This window comes from Salvelinus sp. IW2-2015, linkage group LG20, assembly GCF_002910315.2.
Source record: "Salvelinus sp. IW2-2015 linkage group LG20, ASM291031v2, whole genome shotgun sequence".
In the NCBI taxonomy this organism is placed as follows: domain Eukaryota; kingdom Metazoa; phylum Chordata; class Actinopteri; order Salmoniformes; family Salmonidae; genus Salvelinus; species Salvelinus sp. IW2-2015.
In genome coordinates, this window is record NC_036860.1 from 73097170 (window position 1) to 73119222 (window position 22053).

A 22053-nucleotide genomic window follows, 5' to 3' on the forward strand; every position below is an offset into this window, starting at 1 on the left:
TCCTCAATCAATTGCATCATCCCAGAATATTATCATACAGCAGCAACCCACTGGCAACTCCTTTGTTTACAAACGTATAATGTTTGACAGACATGTAATTGCTTCTGATTCACAAGACACAGTTCAAGTAAGTGTATGTCATAAAGTTACCTGTTGATATGACGAGTCCTCCGGGCGAAAATCACTGCTTGTCTGTTCMAATTGAAGGTTGAAATGAGGGAGTCGGTGTAGCAGGTTGACCCACCACGGCGGTGAGTAGTTGACAACCGCTGCCATGGTATGAGGGCTGTGGACGCTTTAGGGAAACGGTGACCTGTGTGGTCAGTCAAAAATGAAATAATGGACTGAGCCCGCGTCATAAAGTTCTTGTTAGCAAGCGGTCCAGCAAAACCAAAGAGATCCCTATGTCCGAATGGAGAACGTCAGACCTAATGCATTGTAGTCCAACGTTAAACTGTACCTGAGATATCGGTTGTCACTTCTTTCCTACGGTACTAACAAACGGGCAGCTAACTATATCCATTGTCCTATAACACTCCCATGTTCACTTCTGTCATGTGAAATACTAAACTGTGTCGAAAAAAAGCTGAAGGAGGAATAATGGGCTACCCAGTCAACTAACGTTAACTTCACGAACACCCCCACGCAGATGACAGTCCATCTACCTTGTTGTAGTTGCCTGTCTGTCTGGATAACTACTGTACAGATGACGTAACGTTGGCTAACTGGATAGCTTCCCAACTCAACATGAAAGTAACCTTAGTTAGCTAACCGGCTAACTATTGTTGTTGAACAATTCTACAGAACGCATCCATTCCATTAAAATACTTTCGTAAGAAAAAATGCGTAGCTAAAACATTTGATTGAGTCTCAATAATTCCTTCTGGGTTACAATTTGACTGTCCTTTCCTCGTTATCAGTCATAGCCAGTTGATTGTTACTGGTGTTCCAATTTATCAAGTTAGCAGCAGGCTAGTTTGCTTGCTAACTAGCTTAGCGGATATATCCGTGCTCCGTCCGTGGTTGCTCCAGTACCATTTGCGCCCTTTGTCTTTTCTTCAATTTTCCTTAATGCTTTGATGACTACCAAGTCTTTTACTGTATTGCTAAGTTGTTTAAAGTCAACTATTCCTGTTCATTCACTAAAGATGAACAACAATCCGGTGAACTGTTCACGGGACTACGACGCTGCAACCACCACACCATCCGATGCAGATTGCAGTCCCGCTCGCACCCACAACAACCCCACTCCTCACGCAGCGCCGCTGTCTCGTGAAAATAATTTGTGTGTAGTGGCCTCTGGTGGCGAGATGGTGAAGCTGCACACACCCAGGCATATTTTGAGTAAGAGCGAGTTGTCGAGTCGACCTGCTGAGTAGGGATAAATGAACAAACTATTGGGCTCTATCCAGGAAATCCGTATGACACACACTGCACAATAACAACACTTTTGTAATTATTAATTTAGGGTCCTGCTAGTTACTTGACTGTTTTTTTCCTCTCCTTCAGGTTCTATTGGAGGAGACAAATCCACAAATCACCCTTCAAACTTGTAGACCATCTGAACCCATTGAACGACCAACAAGTAAAAATTGGTTACAATATAATCATATACACATTTGTATATCAATATCCAATAAATAGATTTGGCGCACTGGTCCTCAAAGAGATGTTGTTTGATTTATTTGGCTAGAGTTTTTTTCAAATCAAGTTATGGTTAGGCAGAGGTGGAAAAATACTCAATTGTCATACTTGAGTAAAAGTAAAGCTACCTTAATGACTCAAGTAAAAGTGAAAGTAACCCAGTAAAATACTACTTGAGTAAAAGTACAAAGTAAAAGTAAATGCTATAGATCAAATTCCTTATATTTAGCAAACCAGATGGCACAATTTCCTTTTTTATAACTTTTTTAGACAGCCAGGGGCACACTCCAACACTCAGACATAATTTACAAAGGAGGCATTTATGTTTAGTGAGTCCACCAGATCAGAGGTGGTAGGAATGACCAGGGACTTTCTCTTGATAAGTGTGTGAATTTGACCTTTTTCCTGTTACTGCTAAGCATTCAAACTGTAACTAGTACTTCTATGGTTAAGGTTGTCAGGGAAAATGTATGGAGTAAAAAGTACCCAATTTTCTTTAGGAATGTAGTGAAGTGAAAGTAAAAGTAGTCAACAATATAAATAGTACAGTAAAGAACAGATACCCCCCAAAAACTACTTAAGTAGTACTAAAAAGTATTTTTTATGAAGTACTTTACACCACTGCGGTTAGGCTATGTCATAATTGCTCGGTTTCCAAAGTTGGACTGAGAGTGGGAAAGCAATTAAATTCGAGGGCAGAGGCATATTTGAGATTTTTCAAACCTTTGTGGGGGAGGATCCATATACAATAACACTTGTTCACCAGTGCTCCTATGTTCTGGAATCCTAATATCCCGTTTGCAGTAATCCAGGTCTTGTCTAGTGCCTACAATAATGTTTGGACATATACAGTACTGTTGCATAAGGTCTGAAATCTGGCAAAAGTCCAAAATTCACTACAACTTTAAGAAATAGTTAATTCATCGGGGGTTTTTCTTCAGGAAATCACATGGCGGTGCTGTCGTGCTCACATGACAAACTGAACTATGGCAGGCGAGCTCAATGAAGGTAATTTGCTAAATACATGTTATGTTCCACATCTTTATGTTGGATTTAAGAATGTGTTTTCGGCTTTTTGTAAACGTTCTACGTGGCGACAGGCGAAATAATGTTTTTTTGGAGGGTTATGCTTGTGATTGAATTCAGACTAAGAGAACGCGGTTTGAAGTGTTCAGAGAAATAGTGTAGCCTACGATTCGTGATGTAACTACAAAACCTGTCAACTTGAAGATAAACAGTAATATAGTAGGTTTACTGCGAATTGTAAAATACAGGCTACTCATGTGAGCATTAGATTACACGTTTAACAAGGGTGTTTAGTTTATTAGGATCCCTATTAGTTATTGCACATGCAGCAGCTACCCTTCCTGGGGTTCACATAAAACTTACAAATACATAAAAGTACAGAACAGTAATAGACAAGAACATAAGATAGGTGTAATTAAGGGTGATTTGACAGATAACTCGTTTTTTTTATACAGTAGGGTAGGCTGCTGTACTGTTGCATTGGTCTGCTCATTGTCATGTTCTCACCTGTTATGGATGTTACCTGTCCCATAAAATTACAATCTAGATTATATTTCTATGACCTGTCCAAATCACGTATTCAACGTTCCATAGCATAGGACTAGCCTGGTTGTCTTCTGTTTAGCTATTATATCCCACTACTTGCCTCCTGTCATTTGCCTAAGACATATGAACATTCTATGGTTAAGATTTGATCCTGAGCTATCATCTAATCACAATATTAATGCAAATTAGATTGATAGAAAAACATTAAATTCATACATTTGATTAGAAACATTCTAGCGTTGGCTATCCTGACGTAATACATATCATTGGGAGAGCAGAGGATTGCGTTTAGTTTTTTTTTTTACCAGCCTTTTGGCAAATGACAGGAGTGGAAAGTTAGTTGGTACCCAGACTACCATAGGAAAATTGTCGCTAGTTTATTTTTTATTTTCTTTCATTATGAAAATGACATATATGATTAAGTTTACTTTGTAAACATTTTTGCCAATACAAAAATACATTATTTTAAGCACTGTTTTGCCCATACATGTAACTGCCAGAATAATGGAAATGAGGGATACAAAGTATATTGAAAGCAGGTGGTTCCTGAGTTAATTAGGCAATTAACATCCTATCATGCTTAGGGTCATGTACAAAAATGCTGGGCAGGCCATTATTTTGGCTACCGTGGCTATGCTATGGATTACAATGTCCCCATCCCACAGGGCACGAGTGGCCACTGAATGGTTTGATGAGCATGAAAACGATGTAAACCATATGCCATGGTTGAATAATTGTACACTTATGGGAGATTCTGGAGTGGTGCCTGAGACAGTGTTTTCCACTACCATCAACAAAATATCAAATGGAATTTCTTGCAAACGAATGGTGTCGCATTCCTCCAATAGAGTTCCAGACGCTTGTAGAATCTAAGCCAAGGTGCAGTAAAGCTGCTCTGGATCGTGGTGCCCCAGCACCCTATTAAGACACTTTATGTTGGCATTTCCTTTATTTTGGCAGTTACCTGTATGTACAGTGCCTTCAGAAAGTATTCACACCCCTTGACTTTTTCCACAATTTGTTGTGTTACAAGGTGGGATTAAAATGCATTTAATTGTCTTTTTTTTTGTCAACGATCTACACAAAATACTCTGTCAAAGTGGAAGATAAATTCTAACATTTGGTAAAGCATTTATAAAAAAATAAAACACTAATATATCTTGATTAAAAGTATTCAACCCCCTGACACAATACATGTTAGAATCACCTTTGGCAGAATCACCTTTCATAGCATTACAGCTGTGAGTCTTTCTGGGTAAGTCTAAGAGCTTTGCACACCTGGATTCTACAATATTTTCACATTATTCTTGAAAAAATTCTTCAAGCTCTGTAAGTTGGTTGTTGATCATTGCTAGACAGCCATTTTCTTGGCATAGGTTCTCCAGCCAATTTAAGTCAAAACTGTAACTAAGCCACCCAGGAACATTCACTAGCTATGTTTCCATTAACTTGTCCAGTGATTTATTTTTTTGGTCGACATTTAGAAAATATATGTGACAATTCCCTGCTAGAGTGCGTTTCCATTGAACTATCTCGTTTCAATAAAAACACCTGGACGTAATGACATCACACACAAAAAACCCGACAGTGTCGATGTAAAAATGTAGTGGATGAAGTGTTTCCATTACCCATTTAGGCAAATTTCGCATTAATAAATTGGCGACAACCTGTATGCCCTCCCACCTATCTGTTGCATGTCTCAGGTAGCCCACAAAAGCCAACATGTATAGAATGCAATCATTTACTCATATTTGCCATATTCTAATAAGTCTCATGTGCCAGCGTATCGCTGCAGGCCGTGCCATGGTAAAACTTGTACACCTGTAGATCTGAAAGAATTGGATGGTGAAACTTGCCAGCCAACCAGAAAAGCAAGGCGAAGCAATTCATGTATTCTTGACAGTCAGGACAATCCTTGTTCTGCAAAGAAACATAATATATTTTTTGTGGAAAAATGTATTTTGTAAGCAATAGGCATTTAGAATTAAACCTGGAGTGGAGCTTTATAATTATGCAGTGACATCACATGCCCTGCGTACCTTCAAAATGATTAGGAAATCATCATTTATTCTAAAAACACAGTTTCAATCATCATTTGTCAAAATAAAGAAAGTTAGACAAAATAAAAATCCACCCACCGAACAATTTTTTTTTGTCAATCTTGAGAAAGTTTCTCATATCTGCCCTTTCCATGACACATGTCGCAAGGATTCTTTTTGTTGCAACATTGCTTTTGTCGAATAAACCTGGGTCAATGGAAACTGGCCTACTGTCTTCTTGGTAAGCAACTCCAGTGTATATTTGGCCTTGTGTTTTAGGTTATTGTCCTGCTGAAAGGTGAATTTGTCTCCATATGTCTGTTGGAAAGCAGACTGAACCAGGTTTTCCTCTAGGATTTTGCCTGTGCTTACTGTTTCTTTGACACATTTTTTGCAGTTCTACTTTAGTGCCTTATTGCAAACAGGATGCATGTTTTTGAATATTTTATTCTGTACAGGCTTCCTTCTTTTAACTCTCATTTAGGTTAGTATTGTGGAGTAACAACATTGTTGTTGATCCATCCTCAGTTTTGTCCTATCACAGCCATTAAACTCTTTAACTGTTTAAAAATCACCGTTGGCCTCATGGTGAAATCCCTGAGCTGTTTCCTTCCTCCCTGGCAACTGAGTTAGGAAGGACGCCTGTATCTTTGTAGTGACTGGGTGTATCGACACACCATCCAAAGTGTAATTAATAACTTCACCATGCTCAAAGGGATATTCAATGTCTGCTTTTTTTTTTTACCCATCTACCAATAGGTGCCCTTCTTTGAGAAACATTGGAAAATCTCCCTGGTCTTTGTGGTGGAATCAGAGTTTGAAATTAAGTGCTCGACTGAGGGACCTTACAGAGTGTGTGGGGTACAGAGATGAGGTAGTCATTCAAAACTCATGTTAAACACTATTATTGCACACAGAGTGAGTCCATGCAACTTATTATGTGACTTGTTAAGCAAATCTTTACTACTGAACCTATTTAGGCTTGCAATAACAGGGGTTGAATACATATTCACTCAAGACATTTCAGCTTTTCATTTTTAATTAGTAAACATTTCTAAAAACATAATTCCAATTTGACATTATGGGGTTCTGTGTGTGTGTGGACAAGTGACACAAAATCTCAATTTAATACATGTTAAATTAAGGCTGTAACACAACAAAATGCATTGTAGATCCAAGTTGGCTAGACTTTAAATATAAAGATTAGCTGGCTACTCACTAGCAGGTGGGCTTGTGCTTGAGATTGTTTATGAGATCTGTGTTAAAGATGCACTATGCAGAAATCACTCAGCCATTTCCTGGTTACTAAAATGTGAATAGTTTGCCTAATTTCAGTTTGTGACAAAACAAGCAAATATAGTGTAGAGCATCATTGTACCATCTAAACCACTGTGAAATATATTTTCCATAAGAAAAATATTGTATTTTCAGCTGTTTGAAGCTGATGTACAAAACCGAAAGTAAAAGACGCAAAAATGAAACTTAAGTACAGGAAGCATAGAAATAGCACAAATAAAATGTCTTAGACTTGCTTTCAATGAGAATGACAGATCTATAACACACATTTCTATGTGAATATGCTGGGTCGCCCAAAAAGTTACATTTTACACCTTTAATTTTCTATAATGCCTGTTACCAGAAGTTGGTCATTATTAGTGGATGTGCATGGTTCTGGTAAAAAAAATATGTATTATAAGAAAATTGCATTTTTGATAGACTGATTTGGCAGACTGATTTGAAAGCCAGATCAGTGATTTTTGCAAAAATGCAGGTTATTCTATTTTGATAAAATAATAATATTATTAGTGGCTCTTATGCTGAAGGCTTATTTTTAGCCTAGGTATAATTTTACAAGCCCTGAATTCAGCTCTACCTGCACCTTAGAGACTGCTCCCCTGTGTACATAGTCATTGAACACTGGCCACTTTAATTATATTTACATACTGTTTTACCCACTTCATATGTATATACGCTATTCTAGTCAAGGCTCATCCTATATAACTACTGCTGTACACACCTTTTATATTCATATACTGTCCATATTTTCACAACCATTATATGCATATACACTGAGTATACCAAACATTAGTAACACCTTCCTAATATTGAGTAGTTTAGGTTAAATGAAATAGATTTTGCCATGATGTTTAACCACAAGTCATGCAATTTAATTAAAATGTCTTCATCCACATAAATCCATGCCTAATGGTTTGTGCACCTCCTCTCTCAGGATCAGTCCCTCCGTACTACAGGGAGGTGTACGAGGCCATCCGGAGTAAGATAGATGAACGAGTGCAGGTGGAGGTCTTTCAGAGGTTGCTCAGTAGAACAGATCTTCCCAGTGCTGTGCAGGGCCAGGTGAACACTGCTTTTTCTTCACTTGTTGTCACATCTATGATCTAGAATGCCTGCCAAATGTGGAAAGGAAGTTCTGGCTGTTTGTGTATTTTTTTTAATTTTTAGGCTCAAGTTTTTGTTGTTATGAAACAGAAGCACAGACTGGTTTGTAATGTATTAGACCGATGGGTTTTCTATCCTCTTCCCTTCTTGGAACTCCAAGAAAAGTGAACAAGAAATTCTGCAGAATAGGAAGTAGGACTTGAAAAAATCTAGCGCTCTTTGATACAAACCATTCAACTCTATTCAAAGACCCTCTCAAGCCTATATTTGTTTTACCACTAAGTACTAAAGGGGTAATTACAATACTCGTTCCAACACCAGTTATTAGAAAGGGTGGTGTCTGCTAACTATCTCCTTGCTGCCATTTAATTAGTGGTATTTGCTTCAGTAAAGCTTACTCAAAAGTGATGGTATTTGAGGGGATGGCGTTTTAAAAGTTGTGTTATTCAAGAGCACATGGGACGTGAAAAAATGACAACGTGTTACACATTATCCATGGAAACGCTTCATAGATGCATTTCAGCTGAGACCACATGGTTCAGTTTGATGTTTCTTACTGTATTATATCATTACTAAAGTGTTTTCTGCATTTTCTTGTCAACCACAGCTGAATTTAGACCTTGGATTGAGCAATGACCTGTTAAGAGAGTCCTGTAATGTCCTTGTCTTTTTCAGATTGCTGAGCATGTTGACTACACTGATGGATTCTTAAGCAAGTTGTCCCTATATAAAGCACTGGCGTTGATTGCGCTTGCTCAGCAAGGAAAGCAACCAAGCCCGAAACTCTTAGAGAACTGCATACAAGGTAAGCCTTTTAACTAGTTGTTTTCAAGTGAGGACACGGCAGTAAATGTGTAGCTTAATCAGTGGCTTGACTGTTAAGTATCTAAGGTCAAAAACCTGTGTGACCCCTATGAACAGCTTGTGTGAGAAAGTTCAGTTCACTATATATTGTGTGAAGTTGAATATGCATGTGACAACCTAAATTACACATTGCATTTGCACACAAAACAAGAAAGTGTGCTGTGCTAAAAAGCTGGTCCTAGTTTTATCATAGTGTGTTGTATTTGTTGGCCGGTTTCCTCTAACCTCTGGGCATTGCGTCCGGGAATACACCAGCTCCCTTCCCATGTCTCTGTAAAAGACACACAACCTTTCCCTGCCCTTTTTTCCCTCTGGAACAGCTCTGTGAAAATCATAATGAAAGTTACAGGAAGAACTCTTCCCTCTCTCTTAAGTACACTTGTATTTCTTGATTATATGAATCAGTTTACTTTCACATTCTGTGGCTGTTGAAAAGCATGAGTGTTACAGTGTACAGTACCATTAAGTTGGAGAGGAGTTGTCGTCTTTGGTTTTTCAGAGGTAGCCATTACTCCGAACACAGCCCTGAGTTAGAGCTCTGTTCCAAAGCTCATATGATTATTTAGGGCCCTCTGTGTTATTTCAAGTGCTGCCAATATGGCAGCTGACTGCTTTCTGTGAAACTGATGTCACTTTTTCTCTGCTGAGCTATGGTAGAGCTGGTTTCCTGGTTGTTGTAGGAGGACGATTAACTCTGCTCATATCTCTGTGGAATGTCAAGGAGGGTTACATTCAGGATCACATGAATCACACCATCATAATTGTTTGAAAGACTTAAGAGACATTTGAGTTCAGGGAGAGTCATGTGTGCTTTCTAATGGTGTCAAGTCTAGTTTCCTCAATATTACGGAAGGTGTACCGCAGGGGTTGGTATTGGGACCTGTGCTCTTTACTATTTATATACAGTGCCGTGAAAAGTATTTCCCCATTTCTAATTGTCTCTACTTTTGCATATTTGTGATACTGAATGTTATCAGATCTTCAAACAGATCCTAATATTAGATAAAGGGAACCTGAGTGAACAAATAACGCAACAATTACATACTTATTACATTTATTTCATAAATAAAGTTATGCCACACCCAATGCCCTTGTGTGAAAAAGTAGTTGCGCCCTTACTCTCAATAACTGGTTGTGCCACCTTGAGCTGCAATGACTCCAACCAAACACTTCCTGTAGTTGTAGTTGTTTATCAGTCTCACGTCACTGTGGAGGAATTTTGGACCACTCCTTCATGAAGAACTGTTGTAACTCAGCGACATTTGTGGGTTTTCAAGCATGAACTGCTTGTTTCAAGTCCTGCCACAACATCTCAATTGGGATTAGGTCTGGACGTTGACTAGGTCATTCCAAAACTTCAAATGTATTGCCTTTTAGCCATGTAGACTTGATTGTGAGTTTTGGATCATTGTCTTGCTGCATGACCAAGCTGCGCTTCAGCTTCAGCTCACAGACGGATGGCCTAACATTCTCCTGTAGAATTATCTGATACAGAGCAGAATTCATGGTTCCTTCTATTAAGGGATGTCGTACAGGTCCTGAGGCAGCAAAGCACCCCCAAACCATCACACTACCACCACCATGCTTGACCGTTGGTATGAGGTTCCTACTGTGGAATGCAGTGTTTGGTTTTCGTCAGGCATAATGGGACCCATGTTGTCCAAAAAGTTCTACTTTTGAATCAATCATAGAACATTCTTCCAAGAGTCTTGATGATTATCCAGGTGTTTCCAGGTGCTTTTTTGGCAAACTTGGATAACATAGGGTCGCATTATGCCTGACGAAAACCAAACACTGCATTCCACAGTAAGAACCTCATGACAACGGTCAAGCATGGTGGTGGTAGTGTGATGGTTTGGGGATGCTTTGCTGCCTCGGGCGATGTGAGATACTAATCAAGAACAACAGGAAGCATTTGGTTGCAGTCATTGCAGCCTAAGGTGGCACAACTAGTTATTGAGTGTAAGGGGCAATTCATTTTTCACACAGGGGAATTGGGTGTTGCATAACTGCGTGAATTAAATAAATAAAATAAGTATAACTTTTTGTGTTACTTCTGAGTTCCCTTTATCTAATATTAGATTTTGGTTGAAGATCTGATAACATTCAGTATCAAAAATATGCAAAAAATTTAGAAAATCTGAAAGGGGGCAAATATTTTTACCAGACTGCAGCAAGCCACTACTCTTAAACAGTTGGATGCCGTCTACCGTAGCGTGTTTCACTGACAGTTTTAATACTCATCACTGCATCATGTATCAGAAGGTTGGCTGGACCTCACTAAAATCCTGTAGATCACTTTATTACTCCTTTCTTGTTTACAAAGCTCTGTTCCACAAGATTCCATCATACCTCACTTCCCTGTTGAAATATTACAATATGAGATAACAATCCCGTTCCGAGGTTTTCTTAACTCTTGAGGTCTCGGTTGTCTCCACAAAGTTTGGTAAATTTGCCTTTAGTATTCCACAGTTATGGAATACCTTACAAACAATTTCCACCTGGATTCCCTGGTGCTGATAGGGCAGTTTAAAACTCTGTTGGTAATTAAGTTCACGCAAGTGTGTCCTCAGGGCACCATTGCAAATGAGACACTGGTCTCAATTTGGCTCCCTTGATTAAATTAAAGTAGCCAAAAAAATGTGAATGGGAGATTTCAAGTGTCTGAGGGATCAGAGGGCAACTAAGGGAGGTGAAATGTCAAATGTACACTGGAACATGCTTGCTTTTCCCACACAACATGGATGTTTTTTATATTCGAACCTGCACTACAGGAAATCATAAATTATGTCTATTAGTTCAATAGAGCTGAATGTGTACACTTTGTCTGTGAGCATAGATGTGCTGATTGCCTTCTAGAGAAATGAGTAGATGAGAGCATTGGTTACTCATGTTTGATTTGACAGAGTTCCCTAAGCCCCAACTTGGTGAGTTCAAGGACCTCCAGACTCTGAGGATGCAGCCAACTCAGGAAAGCCCCCTCACGGTGTCCCAGACCCTGGGCAAGCTGCTTGCCAGGGATACAGTCCAGGTGGAGCTAATTCCTGAAAAGAAGGGTCTGTTCCTCAAACACGTGGAGTACCAGATCACCAGCCAGGTGAAGGCTGCATTTAATTACATATGAGAGTAACATAAATGGGCTTTGTTAGAAGAACAGTCAAGGAATTTATTCATAGAAAAGGTCAAGCACATACTTTACCATGTATTTACCTTTTTACTTTGTATAGGTCACAATTGTGCATTACAAGCAACATATTTTTTTATAGGAATTTTGATCATAACTCCAAAAAGCCTGTAATTCCCTCTGGCTATGTTCCTGGCTCCTCAATTATTTCTGCATTTTTGGCTTGGTGAAACGAATGGCTTTAATGTTTGTTGGTAAGGGTCCATCTAAGAATGAATGTATACATACAGTACATTGCATCGCTTACACTGGATGCCTAAGCTGAACAGAGCTGGTGTTTCTGTGCAGTGAGCATTCACAATCAGTATGACCTAAAGCCAACGCATGACAAACACATCCATTGTCAATATATTTGTTGAATTCACAACCCAAAACATTATGTTATTTTGCACATCTCGGTTATTCACAGATAATATTTGTTTGAACTTTTTCAGCATTTTAAGACATCTGTTTACCGGCGGTACAGTGATTTCGATGTCTTCCACGAGCTCTTGCTGCAGAGGTTGGCCTACAGAATGGTGCCTGCACTGCCGCCTAAGAGAATGCTGAAAGGAGGTATATAGAGGATGTCAGTCAGAACGTTTGATTATTTGGAGGAGAGTGAGGCTTTGGTCTGTAAATAATAGTGTTCCACTCTGCATCAGAGCTGGGGTCCCGCTGCTCCAAAGAAACTCAAATTCTATTAATCCAACTTCACCTGTGTTCCCACAGCAGACATGAACTCTGTCTTTATATTACCATTATTAGACACCATTGTTATTACTTTTTTCAGGGTTGGGCGGATAACTTGAAGAATGTAATCCGTTACTGATTACAGTTACATGATAAATAATCATTTGAATTACCCCCAATAAGTAACCTAATCCAATTACATTTTGATTACTTTTGCATTACTTTCACTTCTAGCACCCAGACATATTTGAAAATGCTTAAAACTGTTGATTTAATATAGTATTCTTTAATTTAGTAACATTATTATTTCCAAATGGGGTGAGAGCATAGCTTAAAGATCCTATAATTCATGTTATATTCTGTGTAAGATCGGAGTCACAGGGCTCCATACTAACATTTTCACTTGTTGGCAACAGCCCATGATTTGGTTGCACCACAATTGCTGTGGGGTCATGCAATAGAAAAAAATGGTAGCCTTATCGTCTTATAAAGTAATTCATCGTTTTCTATTCAGAGGTGTACTAGACTACTAACACGGTATGATTCAAGAAATGCATGGTTTATTCTTACATCATGTTCAAGTACAACTGCATGCTTCCAGTTATTTTGATTTGCAACCTAAACCGGTGATTGTCATGGATTTGGGGTTTGGCAACTAGGCAATTGTTATTATTTTTCTATGAAAATAGGGTTACAGAATTGTTATATTTTTTTGTTCAATAGATATTCATTTGTCTACATCTTTTTGGGCACTCATTTATATTTTGAGGCTAATTTTATTTGGGACTAATTCACCAGCTGAGGAAGTGGTTAGCTAGATCGCTAACGCAAAATATAGCATATTACTGATAGTTAGCCGTGAAATGTATATCTAACAGTACATTTTAATCTATATGCCTATACACCCACCTTGAATGCCCGACGTGAGTGCCCTTTGTTGAATATTAAATACAATTCAGACCAGAAAGCTTAGACCCTTTTCTTTTAAACAGTAACAACATTGGTGGCATTCAATAGTGTTTTTCCCATGATTAGGCCTACATTTTGAAATATTGTGCAATCAGAAAGCATTTCACCAAGGAAAGAGAGTTTGAAATTGCACTGCTTCAAAGCAGCAAGCAGGACCCCTTGTAGTCCCAGCTGATTTGCATTGACCAGTGAGCCAGGTGTAAATGTTTTGGAAGCCTTACCAATTCATTCAACCACATAAGAAGCCATCCACCCTTGATGGGCGATCAGCAGAATAATAGAATCTCTGAGAGCATGTGAGAAGTGCTGATGGTGCGCTAAATGACAGCAATGATGACAAAGTTTTATCAAGATGAAGTATAGATAGATGAAGTAATCCCAAAAGTAATTCGCTGTTTTTAAGAATGTATGTAATCCGATTACACTTTTTTAAAGTAATTAGTTAGTTACTTCAATTCAATTAGTTACTTCAAGAGCCAACCCTGACTGTATTACATAAAACGGTATGATCTCTTCTGTTTTACGGAAGCAGAACAACTGAATATGCTGGCTCTTTAACTGACCTCTGTCTGTCTACAGTCCTGACCTCTATGTCTGAGAGGGACTTTATAGAGGGAAGGCGGCGTGCTCTGGGCCGGTTCATCAACCTAGTGGGACGACACCCCTTCTTCTCCGAGGACGAACTGGTCAAGACCTTTCTCACCTTCAACGGCTCGGTACGTCTCTGCTACTGAAAAGACCACCTTGCTTCATCTCTGCTAGTTGTCTATGCAAAGATCACATTGTTCTTTGGCTTGCCATGGATAATGACTGTACTTCTCACACAACTTTACTCTCTCTCTCTTACTCTCAGGACGTTCAAGTGAAAATGCGTGATGCTTGCAAGAAAATGGGAGATGAATTCATGACTAATACAATGGCAACTCTGGCAAAYGTTTGTATTGTTTCTATTATSAAATAGTYCATCAAATGACTATTTGAWAWCCTACTGAGATGCAGCAMTGTGAGTCTTGGTACATCTGTGCTGTAGGAATATCTCCCAGCTGATATCCAGGCCCAGTTTTCATCAAGCAGGGAACTGATCAGGAATATCCACAACAGCTTTCACAAGCTGCGGGACCGGGCAGAAAAGATGGCCGAGCGCTCCAAGGAAAACGCCACTGATTTGCTAATGTTTGGAAGGGAGCTCAGGTACAGAACTCAGCATTTATAGGGCATAAAGCTCTCTTTCTCTATCGCCCCTCTCTAGACAAGTGTTTTGGCCCAAGGAAATTTATTATGCTAGCTACCCCACCCATACAACAGTTTTGGGGAAGAAAATGTTGGCAATTGTAAAGGATTTGTTTTCTTTTCCTTTTCAGGGTTTTCACTTCAAATCGTTTTTGTCAGCCAAGACACCGTACTGGTCCAGCTTCTCTAGTTATGCTTTCTGTTGCAGTACACTGGGCTCCGATGGTTCACCCATTCCCTCTCTGGCCTCATCCCAAAGCACCTGGGGCATTCTCCGTCAGTCTCTGAAAGGCCTTTCCGTGGAGTTTGCTCTGCTCGCCGACAAAGGTGCTCAGCAGGTACAATCCAGCTCACTGTATATACGTACCACCTGCTCTACTGTGCTATTGCCAAACTCTACCTGCGTGCAAAACATAATCATTTATTCATTGATATCTTAAGGGGAGGAGAGAAGAGGACGATGTTGTGGAAAAACTGAATCTATTCTTGGATTTGCTGCAATCATACAGAGTGAGTTTGAGAAATGTAAAAAATCAATTTACTGAAGAACTCTGTATTAAGTTAATGCAATGTTACTAGTCTTATTACAAATGTACTACACAGGTATAACAGCAACTTCATTTAGAGTGTTAACAATATATATTTGACCCGTGTGGCTCAGTTGGTAGAGCATGGTGCTTGCAACTCCAGGGTTGTGGGTTTGATTCCCACGTGGGACCAGTACAAATAAGTATGCACTCACAGTAAGTAGTAAGTCGTTCTGGACAAGTGTCTGCTAAATACTATAATGTAAAAATAGGGTAGTTATTTAGTTATTTCTTACCGTGTGTGTGTTGTTGTGTCCCATAGGATCTGTGTGAGCGGCATGAGAAGGGAGTATTGCACGAGCACCAGAGAGCGCTGCAGAAGTACGGTATGATGAAGAGGCAGATGATGAATGCCACAGTGCAGCCCAAAGAGCAGGTGTCAGTGGAGCAACTGGAGTCTCGCATTGTGCAGGTTCTCTCTCATTCATTCGTTCTATCTCCTTCTCTTCCCCGTTCTCTCTCTCTCTCTCTCTCTCTCGCTCTCTCTTTGTGTGTGCTTGAAAAACGCTCTTCCTTCCTCATTTACTCAGGGTTGTCACACGTCAAATCAACACTGTTGTCAGGATAATGAAGATTAAATAATGTCATCACAGGCCAACCCACCCTCCTTCCCTCGGAGAGACTGTGTCCTCTTTGACATTGAGAGGAAGGAGGGAAAGCATTTTCCTATATGCCGTCATTGGGCAGTTGATTGATACCCTGGTATAAGGATTGATATCCTTGTATATCCTACCACATTTCTCATACTAAACCATCTTAGGACGATATTGCATTTGACAGTTGGGCATTTCAGCCTTTAGAATGGATCTCATATGTCATGCGTTTCAACACTGACTCCTACAGACAAGGCCATGACAGCATAGTCTTATGATCAATGAGGTTGTTCCTCTTGATAACCATCATATGGTTGTGGTTTGTGAAGTAATGGTTTGTATCCTCCCCTAACAGCAGGAGAACGCCATTCAGACCATGGAACTGCGGAACTACTTCTCCCTGTTCTGCCTTCACCAGGAGACTCAGCTCATCTTCACATACCTGCCCATCACCTCTCACATCCTGGGAGCCTTCGTCAACTCACAGGTCCAAGGTCACCAAGAGGTGAGACTCACCTGGACATATACAGTGTCAGGCATGGATTTCTAAGGATTTAGTTGATGTAGTAGAGCACACAGTTCATTAGGTTGGTGTGTATGTGTTGATTCTAATCTTTAATAGATGCACAATTATAAGATAATCGTCTATAGAATTTTGGTCAGAGGATGCCTTCACTTTAACAGACTACTTTGTTTGTTTGATAACTAGATGGGTGCAGTGTGGAATGATCTCCAGCAGAAGCTTGGGTGTCTCTTCGGTGTCGATGAAGTGCAATCCCCTCCTCTTACACCCAAGTAGACACCCATGTCCCCTTCTCTCTCAACAAGCGATGAATATGCTGCTTTGCAAGCCAAGATACAGTCACTCTCAGAAGGGACTGATGGTGAACTGTTTTCATAAAACCTTGAAAAACACTACAAACTGTGCCTTAAGTATCAATCAGTGGTGAGTAAATGCAGTTTACGCACCTTTTTTTCATTTTATTTGTGGGAGTTTATCCACCTTTTGCGGGAAAAATGCATTGAAGTATAGGGAGCGCTACTTTTTTCTCTGCTACCCGGCGATCAGTTTACCCACTTCTCTTTTTTTTTTACCACTACATCACTGATTTCAATGAGTGGATGTGGTCTGCAGCTCGAGATATATTATACTGTACGTGCATCCTCACTAGGGATGTCAGAGGTAGATCAAAGGAGCTCATTGGGAAGTGGAAGAGTGCTTTGAAGAATGTGTACCGCTGCCTTGCTGTATGAGAATAGGAAAATATGGATTTCATAATTGATATAGAGGGAACATTTTGTTGAAAAGCTGGACCCTTTCTGTGTTATTTTGTAGCTCATTGCCTTTACCATATGAGGGACTTCTTACCTACACTTCTTGGAGGATCATTCGTCTATGTTGAGGTATAATGTAGTGTCTCATTGCAGGCAGACAAATGTTAGAATGTATGTGCATGTAGGAATACACTAATTAAGCTGATTGAAGATGTTGCCACACAGGGAAGATAGGTTTCCTTGCCGCAGCCAGGTGGTGGCAACATAACCTTTTGTGTTTAAGATGTTTAGAAAGATTCTAATCAGGGCACAGGCTCATTTCTGAAAAAGACAGGCAAACCAATATATATTAAAGTAAATGTAGTAGCAGCATGCTATTCAATGGTTTGTTGTGAAGTACAACATAAGTATTAATCATCCTGCTGACCACACTTGTGCAACTGGGCTGGCTAGCTTGTTGTGTTGATATTCATGCAAAGGACTTCGGATTCCTTGCGTCAATCGAATCTTAGTTGCAATACTGTGAAAAGCTGCTTCAGTTTCTACGCCTGAGCCGAGCAATCTATCGAGAGGAAGAAGTTTGATCAAATGAAAATAATGAATGATTTATGGCTGATATAACACTTCACGTGACCAATGGTGAACATACCAAAGAAACATGCTACAATGCCACACAGTCATTAGTGCAATTAAGTAGTAATGATCCTGTAATATTTTATTTCAGGTAGAAATGAAATGTGCTCTGTGTTAATGCTTTTGACCTGTTTGCAATGTTTCAGTTTCAATTAAGATGCAATGGTGGTTCAGTGTTTACTAGATTGAATATTTTTTCTGTGTATGCAATATTCAAGAATATTCTGATTTATCTTTTTCAAGAATATACCCAATGATTTATTGTCCTCTTATTCAACAGTATACATTGATTCCATGTCTAAAGCATAAGATTGTTGGTAAAGTTTCTCATTATTTGATCTGATGAAAAATGTTTAAAATATTCACTCACAATTTTGAAGCTTTACGTAACCTGTTCTTGCAAAATTCACCCTCTTGCAGGAAGTGCAAATTGCATGTGTTTTACATGTAATTAAAGTACATGAATGAGGCTGTGTAACAAAATGTTGTCTCAATTAGAACGGAGCAATATTAGAGAGCTCCGGGGCAATACGTTTTGTTATTCAATATATTATTTTCTTGTCTTCTCTGTGGAACTGTTAATTGGTTCCTCACAAGTTCTTATTATTGTGTCAACATGAGATATTGTCATACTTTTTTTTTTTGGCAAGTCTTAAAAAAAAGAGGAAACAAATGCTTTCTATGATCTTTGAGAAAGAAAATTGGAACTAGGTGAAGGATGTAGATACAGGAACGTTTAACTATTGTATCAAATACCCGTCTCATTATTATTATTGGACTCCCGAGTGGCGCAGCATCTCGGTCACTACGGTACCTGGTTCAAATCCAGGCTGTATCACATCTGGCCGTGATTGGGAGTCCCATAGGGCGGTGCACAATTGGCCCAGCGTCGTCCGGGTTTGGCCGGAGTAGGCCGTCATTGTAAATAAAAATGTATTCTTAACTGACTTGACTAGTTAAAGGTGAAATAAATATAAAAAATTACCCTGATACTGAATTGAATTAAACAGGATGTTGAACAATCAAAATCATTGTCATTCCACCTGTTTGATTAAGTAACAAAAAAGAGGTGCATTCTGCATTCGCACATACTTTACTAAAGAGCACACTACATTCGCACATACTTTACTAAAGAGCACACTGCATTCGCACATACTTTACTAAAGAGCACACTGCATTTGCACATACTTTACTAAAGAGCACCTGCATTGCACATACTTTACTAAAGAGCACACTGCATTGCACATACTTTACTAAAGAGCACACTGCATTCGCACATACTTTACTAAAGAGCACACTGCATTCGCACATACTTTACTAAAGAGCACACTGCATTTGCACATACTTTACTAAAGAGCACACTGCATTTTGCACATACTTTACTAAAGAGCAGCACTGCATTCGCACATACTTTACTAAAGAGCACACTGCATTCGCACATACTTTACTAAAGAGCACACTGCATTCGCACATACTTTACTAAAGAGCACATACTTTACTAAAGAGCACACTGCATTCGCACATACTTTAAAAATGTCATATCAACACAATAGTGGAATAGGATACATATGTCAGCAACATTTACACATCCAGTATTTAGTTTTGGCTCAGTGGGAATTATTACTGATTCACAGGCATATGGTCACTGGTAACAAAGTGTTTGTAAATTTATAAAGACCTGGGGATATCTTGGCACTGAATATGAACAAGGGTAGCTGGAATCAGTAAGAATTCTGCAGTATTTCTCCAGGGATGTTTGAGGTAGACAACAATGTGGGAATGCTCTTTGATACAGTATGAATGAGTCAGAGGCCAGTAGTTTGTCTTAAAGATTTTCTACCTCCTCTAACTTGTGATCGATTATCAAGTCATGACCCTGAAATTTGAAGTAGCCCAAGAACTTCTTCTTTTGAAGCATCAGTGGAAACCACAGAATATCGTCAACCCACATTTGACCGAAGGGTATCTTATCCGAGTCGAACCACTGCGGCCTCATCTCTAGAAGAGAAAAGGTATAAGTTAGTGAACTGCGTCAGACAGTCTAAAATCTCCATAAAAACGCATGTAGTATAGGACCGCAGTTTTTTCCAGGAAAACTATGGGGTCTATGATTATAGCCTATTGGGCTATGAGTTCATCCTGGTCACCAACCTGGCCCTAAATAGAATGCATGAGATTGAGAATGAATATCATCTGACTCTGTTGGCTCCCCGTTGTAGTTGTCAGCTCGGAAAACATGGGCATCAAGCAGCTCTGTTTCTCTGATGAATTCAAATTTGATATTTCCAATCTTATCAAGTGCATCCACTGTGAGGCCACTTTCCTCCTGCAGTTCTCTGGAAGAAACAAACCGTTTGTAAGTAGAGAGAAAGCAGCAGGAAAGTGTGTCGCTTTCAGACCAGAGTAGGAAAAAGTAGATAGTAGGCCTCAGACAACAGGCAACAATCAGACCATGCCTACTGTAACATCACAATATGACATTTATGGGGGTATGTAGTATCAGATGCTGCCCAGTGCTGAAATCTGTTAACATGATTTTACATGCAAATTGTTAAACCAAACTGTAGGGAAACCTTTCAAAACATCTATGTTCTATGTAACATCTAATGTAAATGTAAAAACATCTACCGAGGACTGCAACCAATCTCACCGCCTGGTAGCCTCTTCAATAGTCTCCCCGGGTTGGACTTTGCCACCAAACCCATTCCACTTCCCTGCTCCGAACCCTCTCTTCTTCATGCCCAGCAGCACCCGTCCAGGCTGCACCACCAGCACCAGGGTCAGCAGCTTGTTGGTAAACATTGTACCTGTAATATACATAATCAGTGTGTAATAATCGGTCGACCACAATCCATGGATGACCTCACTCTCTTGGTTGCATCGAAGCTACAGTATCTCTAGAGATGACACATTGCAGATTATTGAGAAGCATTCTGTCATGTTATTTTCTGCCAAAACACTATTGTAAGAGTTCTGGTATGCAAGACATCACAGCAGTGCACAGCAGCAAACTTAAACTAGTAGCCTTTTATTGCATTCTTCAAGTAGACGAGAAGTAAAACTCCATGCAAGTATCTTGCCTTTATAGCAACTTTTAGGTTGTCAATCTAGTCCTTAAATGGTTTTCCTAGATTCGAGTTATCCAGAATGAATAACGAATTTCTCCAGTCCCGCGTTGACAATGGCAAGGCCTGCCATGTGATCATATTCAATGAGTCGGGCACTGATCTGTAACATTCGACATTGATAAAAACAGGGATAAAATTGGTCGTTTTAGTTAAAGATCTGTGAAAATGTGTTACCCTCAAATATTGTCGACTGGAAACAGAAGTATAATGCAACACCATTTTTTTTTTTTTTTATCCATAGCTGGTGATAGCAGTTGCTGTAGTATTACGGTAACCTATTTAATTACACATCCTCATATAATTTAACACGTTTGAAAACAAAATAATTGCCACGCGTTATAACCTCTCCACAACAAGTAGATCTGCGCAGATTATGTGCATCATTGACGTTCTCGGACAGATTAATTAGCTGCGCTCAATTTAGCTCGCGCGGCGCGCCGGGTTGGCGGATCACGTATGATTCTAATGTCGCCCTGCAGGACTACCGGGAGACCTAATTCGCGGAGTCGGCTGTCTTTGACTAAATCGAGTGTGTCCAACAAACTCACGTGATCAGGAAGTGCAACTACAAATTCGAACGAAATGCTGTCTGCCAGCAGCATTAGCACAGATTAGGACATCTTTGCCATTACATTTAGCTACATAATGTGGTACTCAGTGTTACAAAAATCATATCTACATACCTCTGTACATCTCCTAAAAAAGGCTGCGCATAATCTGAAAGGAAAGAGTACTGCCGATCAGCGTTGGATAGTTCGGCAGCTTAATGACCCCTTTGTGAAGGCTGCCCCTTTGCACATCTACCGATGTAGAAGCGCCTTCAAACTGCTGGAGATTGATGACAAATACAAACTTTTAAAACCTGGATTCAACGTACTAGATTGTGGTGCTGCACCGGGTGCTTGGAGCCAGATAGCTGTTCACAGGGTCAACTCAACTGGGGCTAGTGAGTACATCTTGTATTTACCCAACTGGCAGATTAACACATGACATGTTATAATTAACCTACCAGCCAGGCCAAATATATACACTGCTCAAAAGAATAAAGGGAACACTTAAACAACACAATGTAACTCCAAGTCAATCACACTTATATGAAATCAAACTGTCCACTTAGGAAGCAACACTGATTGACAATAAATTTCACATGCTGTTGTGCAYATGGAATAGACAAAAGGTGGAAATTATAGGCATTTAGCAAGACACCCCCAAAAAAGGAGTGATTCTGCAGGTGGTGACCACAGACAACTTCTCAGTTCCTAT

At 39.6% G+C, this 22053-nt stretch overlaps 3 protein-coding genes and 1 pseudogene across 7 annotated transcripts in view; 2 read left to right on the plus strand and 2 right to left on the minus strand.

Moving 5' to 3' along the window:
• ttyh3a (tweety family member 3a) overlaps nt 1-1238 on the minus strand; it is a 56008-nt gene extending 54770 nt beyond the window's left edge. For 2 of the 3 annotated variants that reach the window (XM_070449627.1, XM_024010995.2), the window contains exon 1: nt 151-1237. In XM_070449627.1, the coding sequence (XP_070305728.1) occupies nt 151-276 (126 nt within the window). In that variant the 5' untranslated portion in view covers nt 277-1237. Of the gene's footprint in view, nt 1-150 lie in introns of all 3 variants that reach the window. The other variant, XM_070449628.1, reaches the window with a different exon arrangement.
• A 1157-nt stretch (nt 1239-2395) lies between these two features.
• Nucleotides 2396-18690, plus strand: snx8a (sorting nexin 8a). 2 transcript variants are annotated; one of them, XM_024013075.2, is made up of 14 exons: nt 2404-2456; nt 2586-2652; nt 7486-7613; nt 8331-8460; nt 11426-11616; nt 12138-12258; nt 13924-14060; nt 14198-14278; nt 14375-14535; nt 14783-14912; nt 15016-15084; nt 15424-15573; nt 16110-16259; nt 16464-18690. In XM_024013075.2, exons 2-14 carry the CDS (start codon nt 2631-2633, stop codon nt 16551-16553), a joined length of 1560 nt encoding a protein of 519 aa, XP_023868843.1. In that variant the 5' UTR covers nt 2404-2456; nt 2586-2630; the 3' UTR covers nt 16554-18690. The 2 variants fall into 2 exon arrangements, with proteins under 2 accessions (XP_023868842.1, XP_023868843.1); XM_024013074.2 differs by having other exon boundaries at nt 2396-2652.
• Nucleotides 18691-19200: 510 nt separating this feature from the next.
• On the minus strand, nt 19201-21559 carry LOC111980156 (oxidized purine nucleoside triphosphate hydrolase-like). 2 transcript variants are annotated; one of them, XM_070449629.1, is made up of 4 exons: nt 21474-21559; nt 20313-20469; nt 19814-19998; nt 19201-19660 (listed from the first exon to the last, which is right to left on the minus strand). In XM_070449629.1, exons 1-4 carry the CDS (start codon nt 21481-21483, stop codon nt 19488-19490), a joined length of 525 nt encoding a protein of 174 aa, XP_070305730.1. In that variant the 5' UTR covers nt 21484-21559; the 3' UTR covers nt 19201-19487. The 2 variants fall into 2 exon arrangements, with proteins under 2 accessions (XP_070305730.1, XP_070305731.1); XM_070449630.1 differs by lacking the exon at nt 21474-21559 and adding an exon at nt 20743-20911.
• The window catches only part of LOC111980155 (rRNA methyltransferase 2, mitochondrial-like), an 8865-nt pseudogene continuing 8108 nt past the window's right edge, over nt 21297-22053 (plus strand).